This window comes from Myotis brandtii, unplaced genomic scaffold (genome assembly GCF_000412655.1).
Source record: "Myotis brandtii unplaced genomic scaffold, ASM41265v1 scaffold1120, whole genome shotgun sequence".
NCBI lineage: Eukaryota > Metazoa > Chordata > Mammalia > Chiroptera > Vespertilionidae > Myotis > Myotis brandtii.
In genome coordinates this window covers 432846-448338 of record NW_005353839.1, presented here as the reverse complement: position 1 = coordinate 448338, position 15493 = coordinate 432846, and the positions used below count along the sequence as shown (strand labels likewise).

General features: G+C 39.2%; 1 protein-coding gene across 1 annotated transcript in view; it reads right to left on the bottom strand.

Annotated features, from left to right (window-relative positions):
- COPA (coatomer protein complex, subunit alpha) overlaps positions 1–15493 on the bottom strand; it is a 36624-nt gene that overhangs the window by 18608 nt on the left and 2523 nt on the right. Inside the window, exons 3-9 of the mRNA XM_005857763.2 lie at positions 12936–13016; positions 12523–12599; positions 11688–11797; positions 5855–5964; positions 3777–3876; positions 2406–2541; positions 1078–1160 (exon numbers count right to left, since the gene is read on the bottom strand). Coding sequence (XP_005857825.1) covers positions 1078–1160; positions 2406–2541; positions 3777–3876; positions 5855–5964; positions 11688–11797; positions 12523–12599; positions 12936–13016 — 697 coding nt within the window. The remainder of the gene's footprint in view (positions 1–1077; positions 1161–2405; positions 2542–3776; positions 3877–5854; positions 5965–11687; positions 11798–12522; positions 12600–12935; positions 13017–15493) is intronic.

Genomic DNA, 15493 nt, shown 5'->3' with positions numbered 1-15493 from the left:
AATTACAATAACTTCCACCCTCCCCCAGTCTTAGCTTATAATCCTATATAATAAAAGCCTAATATGTAAATCGACTGAATGGGGGACCAACCGGTCACTATGATGTGCACTGACCACCAGGGGGCAGACGCTCAATGCAGGAGCTGCCTGCAGGCCCCAGGCAAGCCAAGGTGGGTGCCAACGGGCCTCCTACCCCCCATCACCCTGCCAGTCACCCCACAGATCGGCCCTGATCTCTGGCTAGGCCTAGGGACCCTACCCATGCATGAATTTCATGCATCGGGCCTCTAGTAAGAACATAAACATATTTGCTGAACAAACAGATGCTAGTTTTGAAAGCCTTTGTGGTTTTGTTCTAGACAAATGTTTTGCTTTTTTCCTACTGGCATCATCCATCTCTTAGAGAAACCTTCAACTTTTGCCCTACAGTCTACTCTCCACGAATAAGCCAGATTGTGTCACTTCCAATGGCTTTCCCTTCAGAGTAACATGCACAGTCTGGCCTGGTCTTACTTCCTATACTTAGCCTCTTACCCACTGTGCCCCTATTGGCATGTTCTTCAAACATGCTCAGCATCCCTTACATCATGGTCTTTGGTAATCCCCACACTCATTCCTCTCTTTCTTCCTTACTTTTGCTTAACTTTCCTCAAAGCTTTTTCACTATATATTGTTATGGTCTAGCTCTCTTCACTGCAAATAAAAGTTCCATCAAGTAAGGGACATAGGTTTATGCTATACCACCAGCACCCACACTAGGGCCTGACACTAGTATGCTTTTGCTAAATGAATAAAACTCAGCTTCTAGCTCCTCAGTCTAAGAAATCCATGTGTCCAGTATTACACTCCTAAGCCTCCTGGAACTAATGGGCTTTACTGTTAAATGGCTCTCGGTAAAGAAAGAACACTGCAAGACTACTACTCCAAGAAGGTATGAAGGAAAAAAGTCTCAACAACATGGCTCTGAGAATTCTATTTCTCCTTGTCACCCTACTATGCATTTACTGGAGACAAAGCTAATGGAGAATCAAACTTTGAACTAAAACAAGGAAGTAAAAGAAAAGATGCGGCCCTTACCTGCTGCAAAGAGGTTAAGGTTGGGGTGGGCAGCTAGGACCCAGAAACGATCATGGTCCCTACGGAAGGTCTGAACCCCAGTTCTAGGAAAATAAAAGATGCACAAGAAAAATATTAATTTCTGAGGAATCTTCAGCCCATCCTATATAATAAAGAGCTAATATGCTAATTAGACCAGAGAGCAGAATGACCTTCCAGAACGACCAGTGGGCGAAGGGCGGGGCCACAAGGCAGCTGGGGTTGCTGCAAGGGCCAAGTTGGCAGCCGGGGCTGCTGTGAGGGCCGAGGCAGCCAGGGCTGCGAAGGCCAAGCCCCTTGCACGAATTTTGTGCATCGGGCCTCTAGTCATATATAAGAGTATTGAGTGGTAAGCCAAAATGTTAATTTAAATCAGTAACAGTATACTAAATATCCTAAGTAAAGGTAGTCATGATAAAATCTACCAACCCCCCCCACCAAAAAAAAAAAACCAGGAGGAAACTCCAAACAGACTCTATTGTTTTGATATTTCAATTTCTCTCTCTATTTGTCACAATTTTCTACTATACTGCTTTCATTTCATATTTCTTATTTTTCTAGCTACAGAAGAACATGCTTAAATTTAAGAGAAAAAGAATACACATGGAGATTTCTATTTGATAGAAAACTTGTAAATGTTGGTTGATCTTTAGGTCCCTTCAAGATTTCATAATACAGGAATACCTAGTTTTATCAAGCTTCACTGTATTGTACTTTGCAAATACTGTTTTTAACAAACTGAAGGTTTGTAGCAACCCGGCACCCAGCAAGTCTATTTTTTTTTAAAATATATTTTATTGGGGTTTTTTACAGAGAGGAAGGGAGAGGGATAGAGAGTTAGAAACATCGATGAGAGAGAAACATCGATCAGCTGCCTCCTGCACACTCCTTACTGGGGATGTGCTCACAACCAAGGTACATGCCCTTGACCAGAATCGAACCTGGGACCCTTGAGTCCGAAGGCCAACGCTCTATCCACTGAGCCAAACCGGCTAGGGCCCAGCAAGTCTACTGATGCCATTTTACCAATAGGCTCAGTTGATGGTTAATGTAACTTTTATATGCACTGGGAAACCAAAAAAAAATATTTGTGTTTCTCGTTGTATTGCCATATTTACTTGACTACTGCAGTCTGGAACTGAACCCCCATCTCCAAGGTGTGACTGTGTATGATCTGACTTCTTTATATGCTATATGCTGAAGACAATGAGAAACAAACATAAGTATTCTAATTTAATTTTTAAAAAGAAAGAGGGTAAGAGAAAGGGGCTTCCCCTGGGTTTGATACCACTACATCATAATCCCCTTACCGTTTAGACATGTCCCAGACTCGGATACTCTTGTCCTCGGAATTACTAAGGATCAATTCTTGACGAGGGTGGAAGACAGCACAAGACACGTTGTTGTAATGGCCCCGGCAGGTATCAACCTCCCATGCCTTTGATTCTGAAGGACCAAAAAAAAGAGGTCATTTGGGATTTGGAATTATGACATCCTCTAATCAAATGCTAAGGTATACTACAAAGTGCAAAATTAGCAACTTCTTTTTAATAGGGCAATTCTCTTCATTTAAGCCTCTGAATCTTTACATATTTATTTGTTCTTATATTTTGACCCTCCTATCAGTTATAGCACATTTTCTCCATTATTATTTATTCCCTTACCCTGTTTTACTTGTCACTAGCTGTCATTAGAAAATAAATATAAGCTCCGTGTGGCAGGAGTTTTATCTGTTTTAGTCACCATTGTGTCTCTAGAGCCTTAAAAAATGTGGGATATAAAACTGGAACACATAGACACAGGCAGACACAGGCAACAGTATGGTGGTTACCAGATGAAAGGGATGTGGGGTAGTAAAGGGTAAAGGGAGCCAAATATAAGGTGATGGAAGATGATGTGACTTTGAGTGGTAGGCACACAATGCAATATACAAATCATGTACCACAGAAATCTACACTTGAAACCTATATAATCTTATTAACCAATGCCAGACCAAAAATTTAACTTAAAAATAAACATTTGTTGAATGAATGAATTCCTACTCTTCACTGTGTTCATACACCTCAAAATCAGGATGCCATCACAAGAAAACAGGGAATGAGGAAATTTTTATGCTCCTGGGATTAGCATAGCCATCTAAGGTAGCGGTTTCTCAACCTGTGGGTCGTGACCCCTTTGGGGGTCAAACGACCCTTTCACAGGGGTCGCCTAAGACCATCAGAAAACACATATTTAATTACATATTGTTTTTGTGATTAATCACTATGCTTTAATTATGTTCAATTTGTAACAATGAAATTGGGGGTCACCACAACATGAGGAACTGTATAAAGGGTCGCGGCATTAGGAAGGTTGAGAACCACTGATCTAAGGTAAGAAAATAGGTCTCTAAGTCCAGAAGACCTGGCTACATCACCTTGCTGGCCAGCAATCAATTTTAAAAAATGTATTTTTATTGATTTCAGAGAGAGGAAGGTAGAGGGATTGAGAGATAGATACATCGATGAGAGAGAAACATCAATCAGCTGCCTATTGCATGCCCCCTAACTGGGGATCAAGTGCCCTGACTGGGAATTGAACCATGACCTTCTGGTTCATGGGTCAAACTCAAACACTGAGCCACACCAGCCTGGCCAGCAAGCAATTTTTTAATCATGGTAACACCATCACTGTTCACTAACCATTCATGCGCCAGATCTTCACCTGGCGGTCGTCTGCCCCAGATACAATAAGGGGCATAGTGGGGTGGAAGGCGGCCCAGTTTACTCCACGATCATGACCCTGTGGAAAAAACGAGGAAAGAAGTGGTTCTTCTAAAACAGCTTTATGTCCATTACTCAAAGCAAACTAATGAACCATGCTGATGATTATAAATGTTTCTGTGATTTTTATTCTTCATATGAAAAGACTAAAGGGACTATTACTATATCAATCTATCCAATATTACTCCCAAATTCTAATGGGAGTTCTTCTATCCCCATATTCAGCTTCATTTGCCATATACTGCCTTGATTTATTACCTGTCTATTTATAAATTTCAACTAACTATAGCATCTCAAGAATAAAGACCAATTTTATAACTTAACTAGAGGCCAGGTGCACGGATTCGTGCACCGATGGGGTCCCTCGGTCTGGCCTGCAGGGATAGGGCCGAAACCGGCTCTTCGACATCCCCTGAGGGGTCCCAGATTGTGAGAGGGCGGTTCTTGGGTGACGCTCCCCAGAATCGGGCTCCCTCCTCTCTGGTTCCAGGTGCGTCACCCAAGAACCGCAGTTGCCAAGTGACCGCAGCTTGGCAGCTCCTGCTTTGAGCGTCTGCCCCCTGGTGGTCAGTGTGCATCATAGCTACTGGCCGGTTGGCTGGTCGCTTAGGCTTTTATATGTATGTAGATGAAAAAATTCTCAAAGTATAGTTGGAAAATTGGATAATAATCAAGATCCTTTTAGGAAATCTGCAAGATCAAAACTATTTTCATAATAACACTAAGATATTACTTGCCTTTTCATTCCTATTCTATCTTAAATGTAATTTTCCAGAGTTACATGCATATGATGCCATTGCTTTGATGGCTAATGGAATGTGTACTTATATATTTTATATTTTATAAGTTCCTGGTTTAATTTCAAATATGGTAAAAATTGACATCTATAACTTACATTAACAAAGACTATTTGGGGTCAATAAGTTTTCAGAGTATAAGAAAGTTTTCAGCCCAGCCAATGAGGCTCATGGTTGAGTGTCAACCCATGAACCAAGAGTTCACTGGTTCGATTCCTGGTCAGGGTACGTGCCTGGGTTACAGGGTTGATCCCCAGTAAGTGGCTTGCAGGAGGCAGCCGACTGATGATGTTTCTATCTCTCTATCCCTCACCCTTCCTCTCTCTCTAAAAAAATCAATAAAAACATTTTAAAAACATCATCAGATCACTAAGTTTAAGTGCTACTTATTTTTAAAAAAATATATTTTATTAATTTCAGTGAGGAAGGGAGAGGGAGAGAGATAGAAACATCAATGATGAGAGAGAATCATTGATCAGCTACCTCCTGCATGCCCCCTACTGGGGATTGAGCTCGCAACCTGGGCATATGCCCTGACAGGGAATCAAACCATGACCTCTTGGTTCATAGGCTGATACTCAACCACTGAGCCACGCTGGCTAGGCAAGTGCTGCTGATTTTAAGATATATTATATCCTATTTATATAGTTGCACTCTGAATTGTGACATAATCATAAATAAGGTAGTTTCAAAATAGCAGCATTTTTGAGAGATACAGTGTGGTGGAAAGTACGTGTGTTTTGGAATCAGACAGATCCAAGTTCAAATCTATTTACTAAATACACATGGACTTTGGAAAACTGCTTAGTTTTTCTAAATTTCCATTTTTAAATCTTATTTCAGCAAAATTCTTGGATCTCAATAACTCTGATTAAATCCACCACCACCACCACCACCACCACCAACCCGTCCTCCCTTACGAGAGAATGGGCTCTGCTTTGGGATGGTGAAGGAGCCTATGATAGCTCTCTCCCTCTTTTTCACTGTTTTTATAAGGTAACATAATTCTCCCTTACGTGGCATGTAAGCTTCATTTCTGATGGCTCACCTACTACTCTATTTCCAGTGCCTCAAAACAGTGCTCAGTAGTTAATAAGCACTGCATAAACCTTTGTTGAAGGAATGAACACATGAATGGCACACTGTCACTGTTTCCCTGGAAAACAGCCCATACCCAGTGATGGATGTAAAGAGAAGTACCTCCAGTACATGCTTCACCACTGCATCCGTAGTTCCAAACAGATCAACCCCAGTAATTCCTCTCACATCCGACTCCACTGCGCCAGGGGACAAGTTTTTTTTCCTTAGACCTTTGAAGGGATAAGGAGTGGGATGAAAGATGTAAACATAATGTTACCAAAAAAAGCACAGTAACAGAATCACAGAAGGCAGTGATAGACTAATTAACATTAACAAAAAGGAAGGAAGAAAGAAATTTAGAGAGACTAAAGAAGAGATACTCAAGAGCTCCCATATCTTTCTAAAAATGTTCAAAATATTGAAGTACATTCACTGTCTTCTCTTTTGCTCCCTTAACACTGAACAGACCCACTACTGGGATTTCTTCTCAGAGGACAATCCAAACTTCTACCACAGCTAAATTCTTCAACAAACCTCACCTCAAGAATTGTCTACTTGAGATAATGCTCATTTCTGTTCTTGAAATGTGGCCTCAAGAGGTAAACATTCAATTTCTACTTTTTCATTTTCAACTCTATGAAAACTATAGCAACTTTTCTTCTTTCATCTCAAAGAATTTTCAAAGAAAAGCCACTGGGGGAGGCTACAGATCAGTGTTTCCCAAACTGGGAGCTTTTAGGCAACTCATATGGAAGTTCCAAAGGAGTTAAGGAAACTAGACCTATTAAATATAAAACAGCTATTTGGTGGAAGATACTGTAAAACTATAAACTATACAAAAAGTGTACTCATGTCTTCTACCTGCCTCTTGGGCAAGGGACAAAATAATTCAAACTGTCATGTCCCATTAAGCTCCTGCTTAAAAGACTGGTAATAGATCTGAATACATGTACTTTGCCATTAAAACATTTGGAGGCTAGTTTCATTGGGAGGAATTAGCCCATAATTTGAAAACAATGGAAAAAAGACACCAGGATAAAAAGAATCCTATTTGCAGCCATAAAAAAAGAATGAAATTATGCCATCTGCAACATGATGGATCAAGAGGGTATTGTGTTAAATGAAATAAGTCAGAGAGAAAAGGGGGAAATGTCATGTGATTTCACTTAAATGTGAACACTAAAAGACAAAAGAAACTAATAATCAGAACAGAAACATACTCATAGATACAGAGACCATTTTCAGGATTTCCACATGGGAGGGAGCTTGTGGGGATGGGTGAAAAAAGTAAAGGGATTAAGAAGTAAAAATTGGTAGCTACAGAATAGTCATGGGTATATAATGCACAGCACAGGGAATATAGTCAATAATATTGTAATAACTATGTATGGTGTCAGATGGGTACTAGATTTATTGGGGTAATCACTTAGCTTTATAAATGTCTAATGACTGAAACGAATATAATATTGTATATCACTATAATTGAAAAATAAAATATTAAAAAGAAAAAGAGTCATATTTGTATAGGATCCACATTTATGGCAAAACTACACTTATCTTTAAAAGCTAACTATTTGCATTATAGTCAAAATCAAAATTATAACAATATTACCACCTTACATTTGAAAAGAACTTTGTGGTTTTCAAAGCACTCTAACATATGTTATGTGATTAATAGTTTATAAATGAAATAATAGAACTGGAACTCAAATCATATCTTTTAAAGTATTTTTAGGAGGCAAAGACAAAAATGGAACTACCTGGCATTTGTAGAATAAAAACGAAATCTCTAACGTAAAGGGAAAAATAAAAGCTATCACTGAAAATAAAATCTAAATAGTTTTAAGCCTAGATTTTGACACCTGTAGGAAAATATAAACATTTAAGTCCAATGATACTTATCTTCATTGTATCAGAATCATAATCTCTCCTCTATTATAGTGGCATGTAATCATCAGCATTGGAGAAAAAAGTGCGTAAAAGGACGCGGCAGTTTTAATTATCTTGTCTCCTGTCCAAGATGAGCATTCAGTCAATAGGAAAGGTGAAAGGAAGCCAACGCTTAAAAAAAAAAAGAAGCACTCTCCCAAAGCTTCATAAATACCTCATCACAAAGGTGCCTCCTTTCACTTATTTCACTTGTTCCTTTAATGGGATCTGTCAACTTTTTCTGAGTATGGAGTATGAAACAGATTGAAAGAAAGATATAAAAACAGATAGCTGTGAAGATCTTCGCCTCCAATAAGCTTCAACAAACACATGAAAAGGAAAAGCTGTATTACAGAATGAAAGCCTTTGTTGCACTTACTTGTGATGGTTCAGGGAAAGGGAAGGGTATATACAGACAGATGAATATTTACGGGCAGTGAAAAGATACTTAGAAAGGAAATATTTGAGCCTTTGACAAGTCACTCACTAGGACTGGACAGATGGAAAATTTCTACAGCAGCTACTCAAATCCAGAGGGAGAAGAGGACACTCTCAGAATGGACCAGTTTGATGCATACCTCCCAGTGGGGACCAGAGGAAGTAGTAAAAAGAGAGAGTCGGATGAGGACAGAATAATTTACTAGGACGCTGAAGGTAAGAAAGCAACCTCTCTTCTAAATCTATCTTTAAATTGTAAATACTTATTTTGCCAGGCTAACACAAAAGACTCAGATTAAGCTAAGCACCATGGGGCACAATTCTCATGGGAGAGGTATCAAGAAGACAGGTTTTCCTTTAAAGATCTGTTTACTTATTGCTTACCTGGCTCAGAGTATCCCCTTTCAGACACTCAGAAAAATTAGAATTCTGAACAGTTCTCTAAATGTGAGGGCATTCATTTCCTGACTCAGAACTAATGTTTCCTCTCCTGGAAATATTAGCTCCAGTCCCTAACAGACCTGAAAGCTAATTCCTCTTCCCGTGTTCAGACTTACTGGAACTCAGGCTAAAATAACTGCTAAAACAGGTAGGCTGCACAGCCAGTGTGGCTCAGTGGTTGAGTGATGCATTAAGAGGTCACAGGTTCGATTCCTGGTCAGGGCACATGTGGGCTCAACCCCCAGTTGGGGGCATGCAGGAGGCAGCCAATCGATATTGATGTTCCCCTCTCATCAATGTGTGGGCTCAACCCCCAGTTGGGGGCATGCAGGAGGCAACCAATTGATATTGATGTTCCCCTCTCATCAATGTTTTTTTTTCCTCTCTTCCTCTCCCTCTTTCTTACTCTCTCTCTAAAATCAATAAAAACATATATGTTTTTTAATAGAGTATGCTTATTTCTGGAAAAGATGCAAAAGTCTAACCCAAAAGCTTCTTCTACTTGGTAAATACCAAAGCATCACTCTGGTTAAGGGGTTTTGGAAATCAGAACGGTTTTGTGTAGAGAAAAACAGTTAGGAATGGTTAAGAGAGCTTTAACATTAGTACAGCCGTCAGCACAAACTTTTCAATATCACAGATACTAAAAAGAGCAATTGCAGTGTTATTAAATAGTAACCCATGCACTTAAAACATTCAAGAGCAAGTATAAACCCCAATTGAGGTCATACTCTCTTCTCTGATTTAAGGGCCTTAATTCTGATGCAAAGATGTTCTCTGGCCTACAAAAGGGAAAAAGACTTCTTGCCTTGAGCATTTCATGATCATTAGTGAGAATCCATCCACCTAACAGCCCAAATTGCCTTAGCTAGGCCACAGGGAAACCGCTGTGCTAGTAACAGGTGCATAAACTCTTTGAGCACCATAAGGCCCTTCTCAACCCGGTGCTCTAGAAAGGATTAAGTCCTAGTGGTCAAAGCATCAATTTATGCACATAACAAATTAACTTTTTATGATCTAGAATGGCATTAGTTATACACCATTCTTGGAAGAACTGAGAAAACAGTCACTCAAAGTATTGGAGTAGCCTTAATTCTCTCAGAACCCCATCTGGGAAAGACTATTCTAAGTAACCACCCCTGATCAGCTGGAACAGCATGAGCTAGGATCCTACCCCATCGAGCTCCTATGTTCTGAGACAGAGAAAGCGCTTTGAATGTGCACGTAGTGAAAACCCACAGCTAGGTTACTGGGACAGTGAATAATAAGCTCCCTGGCACTAGCAGTGAGGAAAGGGCACAGGTTCACAGAGCCTGTGCCTAACTCCTCTTGTTGGCATGGCCGGTCACATCTGAGTATACCTCACAATGCCTAGCCAGTCTGACAAAAACTGCAATGGCAAAAGCCCTAGCTGAAGAGGGTCCTACTGTCCTATCTCCAGTATAATCTTGTATATCACTCCCTTCTAATTCAGAACCTTTGAAAACTGCAAACACCACATGTTCCAGAGGTTCTACTCTCTAACTGTCCTCATCTTCCCATGGGCTTGTTTCTGGGCCACATGAACCTTAACAGCTATTACAACATTCCAAATGCTGCACCCAGGAATCCAAATTTTCAACTTGCTGTTTCAAATGGCTTTTTGGGACAGCAACTACCATACTGTCTCAGTTCACCAAGCCACAAGAGTTGGGACGTTATCACCTTGACCATACAATACAGAAGGGTGACTCCCTTATGACCAAAAAGAACCAGCAGGGCCTATGTGAGGACCTTCCTTTTACAGAATAAAAACAGTGTTTGTTGTCTAGCCATTAACCTTTCAGAGAACCCAATTTCCAAGAATTTTTTTCTTTTAAAAAAAAATATATTTTTATTGATTTCAGAGAGGCAGAGAGAGGGAGAGATAGAAACATCAATGATGAAAATCATTGATCGGCTTCGTCCTGCATGCCCCCCACTGGGGATTGAGCCTGCAACCCGGGCATGTGCCCTCGACCAGAATCGAACCTGGGACCCTTCAGTCTACAGGCCAACGCTCTATCCACTTAGCCAAACCAGTTGGGCTCCAAGAACTTCTAAGGCAACAAACAAATAGAGACGATTCAGCAAGTGGTAAGTAAATTTAACTGGGCCGAAAATCATAGCATTTAGAGTCTCATTTCCCTATTCCAACTCCCAGCAAAGCACTTTCATTTACCCAGCATGTCAACCTCATAGCTACAGTCTTTTCTCTGCATTTAAATTTTCTGGTTAGCCAAGGTACTACCGTCACTCCCCACAGTAAAGCAACTGCACTTCACTCAGTGCTTCTTGAGCCCTCCCTTCTTCCCCCTACCCAACCTGGGCAGGAGGATGAAGGGCCAGTTGCTGGGTGTTTATATAGAGAGTAGGTTGATTTTATTTTACATGCTTTTGAGTTAATGTTGGAAAACTAATCACAAGCAGTTTCTAAACCAAAAAGGACATGCTGTAAAAGGATAATAAATGTTGGATCAAAATGGAAAAAAAAATTTTTTTCTGGTTAGCAACTTATTGGATCCCCTCCATAAAGTACTAAACATTTATATACTATACAAAATTAAGATATATAAACTGTGAAAGGAGGGACTATTCCAATTACCCAAAATCTGTAAGTTAATTTCTGGTCTTAGAAGTCTGTTATAACATTAAAAGGTATTCTGGACATACCACCTCCTGCCCCACCTCCCCATGATCCTTACACTAGAAAAAATATAAAAGATTTTCCTATTTCTAAATGAGGCCGCAAGATTCGAGAGTTCTGTTTCCCTGTAACAATTTATTCTCCAACTTTGTTTTTGTCAAAGATTTTTTTTATTTGTGTAAAGCTTGATTTTTAATCAAATATTGCCAATGATATATAGATTTTAACTAAAACTGATCTAACAAAAAAGTGCAACTTCCTTCAAATTAAATAAATTTTCTAGAGCAACAACTTTTCTTAGGAAATACCTCTAACATGAAGAACCATGAAAACAGATTTAATATACTCAGAAACAGAGATACTATTATATGAGAAGAGAATATTCTAAATTTTGCTGTTCCAAGCCAACTACCCTATTTTAAGAAATTGCAGTTTTGCACGAGACATAATTAGGTTTTCCTCTGAACTTGAGCAGCTCACCAGAAATATCCCAAACGCGCACAGTCTGGTCGAGGCTGGCTGATACAACCAGGTCTTCTGAGGGGTGGAACTGAGCACACATTACATAATGGTTGTGCCCTGTTAAAACACTGTAAGAAGAAGAAGAAAGACAATGCCAAATTAGAGGCAGGAATCACCAGACTCCTACATGTTAAATACCATTCTCCAAATTAAACGGATGCAAATCCAATTATACTTTTTTTGAGGCAAAGATAAGTCAGCCTAACAATTCTAAACTAATAACAATAAGAGCTGTTTTAACAATAGCTCTCTTCTTACCTCTAATGCATTAGTATTTAATATTAATGATTTCAGGAGAACTGAGATGGCACAGCTCTCCTCTAAAAGCCATATTAAAATATCAAAATAAATGAAATCTTAGTAATTCATAGTGGAAATCATCTGTTAATTTTAGTGGAATATCCCTCTTAAGAGGTATCATTTAAAATGGCCCTTACATCTTCCTTACATCCTGGAAAGCTCAAGGCAAAACAAAGCAAGACAGATGTCTAGACTTTGACTCAGGTTTCATAAGAACAGAAATGAAAACCAGCTAAAAGTTTTGTTCTAAAAATCTAGTTATATGACCTCCTTTCTCTGGTAAGAAATGATTGGAAAATCCAGATCCATATATTACTTACAAGATTGCCTCTATATTTATCACTTTGTACATAAAAGCACCTTACAAATACAATCAGTAGTTAATCAGTAGACACCGTGCATTAGTGGAGGGGGATGATTATTCTGAAGAGAAGTTGATTATAAAACACTAGGAAGAATGAAGACACGTTTTGAGCCCTGTTTCCTGCCTTACCAGACACAGGTTCTAGACTGCCAGTTCCACACCCGGATGGTCTGATCGTCTGAGGCGCTCAGAATCCAAGGATATTCCTGAAAGATATTCCAGAGAAAGGGTTTGAACATTAAACGAATATGTTCTTTCAGGCTCCTGCAACCACTTCTCTCTTTGGAGGGAACATTCCATTGTCTAAATTCTCAGCTATATTAGCAAAGGGAGTGCTGATTCTGATTTAATTCAATATAACCCTGAGTGCTTTCTTTTCCAGAATGAAACAAAGGAGGAAGGTCAACACCACAGAGATCCTAGAAGAGTCACTCCAATAACGTAATTGTTTTATCAATGTTTGGATTCTTGAGGGGAAAAAAAAATGATTCCTACAGGGAAACTGAAGAATGCTCTAAAACTAGAGGCACATGGATACTTACATGATGGAAAAATGTGGTACGTATGTAGTCTAAGTGCCCCAGCAATGTGAAGAGACAGCGCCGAAGCTTGTAATTCCAAACCTGCAAAGAGAGAAATACAGCAGAGGAATGGGACCTGAGGTTCTTGAGTACCTAAAAGGCTCGGGTTTCTCAATAAGTTTGGATTTACATTAGGGCACTTCTAAATAGGTGGGAACCTTGATAGGTCTTGTTTAAAGTTAGAGGGAAAAGATCAAATAACATGCGAGGGAGGAAAAAAAGGAAGGCTAGGGAAAACCTAAAGCTAAAACTATGAAAAAGGTTCTTCCTTTTTTGAGGGAGAAACCATCTCTATTTAATAACATGAGACAAGATGCTTAACTAAGCTTAACTGGAAGCTCTTCTTTCTACTGCATAATTGTTCTCAGCTTTTATACATACAGATCCCTTAGTACTTTGCTGATTATTTTATATCAGGGTAAAAAAATAAAAAAAAATGGCAGAACAAATACCATGAGTCCAAAGGAAACAATAACATAACATATGGCATCATCTTCTTTTAGACTCTGAACTTGGTGGCAAATGATGCCAATACATTCACGATCTACACTCATCATGCAAGGAGACTTTAACTTATTACTATGGACAATACCACACTGTTCAGATTCAGATATAAAGTTGATTTAACTACTGAAGTACCAGGCACCAATGAGTACAACTGAAGAAGACACTAAAATCAGGACCATATATGTAAGGCAGCTCATTCTCCCATCTAAAAAAGTACAAAAATGAGAGGTCAGATGCTTTTTGTTTTCTTTTTTACCATTTAATACTTATTTACAGTCTCTCTGGGCCACCTTGTTACTATTCTTCCTTTCAACTTAAAATTTTTAAAAATTTTTTTGGTAAATAACAAAATTCAAACAACCCAAAAACATGATTGTTCAAACAAGAATATAAGCTCTGGCCCTGGCCAGTGTGGCTCAATTGGTTGAGACTCGTCCCTCACGGTGAAAGGTCACGGATTTGATTCCACATCAGGGCACATGCCCAGGTTGCAGGTTTGGTCCCCAGTCAGGATATGTACAGGAAGCAACCGATCAATGTTTCTTTCTCATTGATGTTTCTCTTTCTCTCTCTGTTTCCCCCTCCCTTCCTCTCTCTCTAAAAATAAATGAAAACATACAAAAAAGAATATAAAGTCCCTAAAGGCAGAATCCTTGTCATTATGCAAAATACTAAACCTCTAGCACATAATATAGTGACTAGCACTTAGTAGGTGCTCAACAGGTGTGTATAGTACTGAGAAAAGGTAAATAACACAAAAGTGAAAGTATCCTAATACCTTCACCTTCATCTCATGAATCATCTATATCAGTGGTTCTCAACCTTCCTAATGCCGTGACCCTTTAATACAGTTCTTCATGTTGTGGTGACCCCCAATTTCATTGTTACAATTTTTAAAGTTCAGTGTTTTAAACTTCCATATATCTAGTTTCAAACTGTCTTGGCTCCTTGATAGTCCTCTATCAAACCCCAGAACTCTGGATCCTTAAGTACCTATAGGATTTGTAGACTCTGATCATTTGCTGGGCTTCCTATCTTACTCTTTGAAAATATGGATAGAGCAAACAATAAAATGATCCATAAACATGACTTCTAGATAATCCCTCTTTCATCAGAGAAATATAAATTAAAACCACAGCATGCAGCTAGCTAAGACAATTTCTTTATTCTATTATAGCTTTGAGATATAATTCAAATCTCATACAATCCATCCATTTAAAGTATAGAATTCAATGGTTTTAAGTACATTCATAGTTAGGCAACCATCACCACGATCAATATTAGAACAAAGTATCGCTCCCAAAAGAAACTATACTCATTAGCAGTCACTCCCCATTTCTTCCCAACTACTGCCCCCACCAACCCTAGAAAACCACTAATCTACTTTCTGCTTTATAATTTGGCCTGTTCTGGACATTTCACATAAGTGAACAATAACTCCTTTTTTAAAATATTATTTTGGGCCCTAGCCATTTTGGCTCAGTGGATACAGTGTCAGCCTGCAGACTGAGGGGCCCCAGTTCGATTCTGGTCCGGGGCACATGCCCTGATTGTGGGCTCGATTCCCAGCTGCAGGAGGCAGCTGGTCAATGATTCTCTCTCAACATTGATGTTTCTATCTCTCTCTCTCCCTTCCTTTTTAAAATAAATAAAAATATATTTAAAAAATTAAAAAATATTGTTTTGGGAAAACTTTTTTATGAAAGTAAAGAGTGCAAACTTCGATATTTTAAAAAATACGTTTTTATTGATTTTTAGAGATAGAAACATTGATAAAAGAGAAACATTATCGATCGACTGCCTCCTGCATGCCCCATACTGGGGATCAAACCCGGGCCTGTGCCCTGACTAGAATCGAACCACTGACCTCTTGGTTGTTGGGCTGATGCTCAACCACTGAGCCACACCTGGCTTGATTTTTTTTTTTTTTTATACAGGTTCAAAGTCTCTAGCTCAGCCGTGGGCAAACTACGGCCCCCGGGCCCGAACCGGCCCCCTTTAAATGAAAAAAA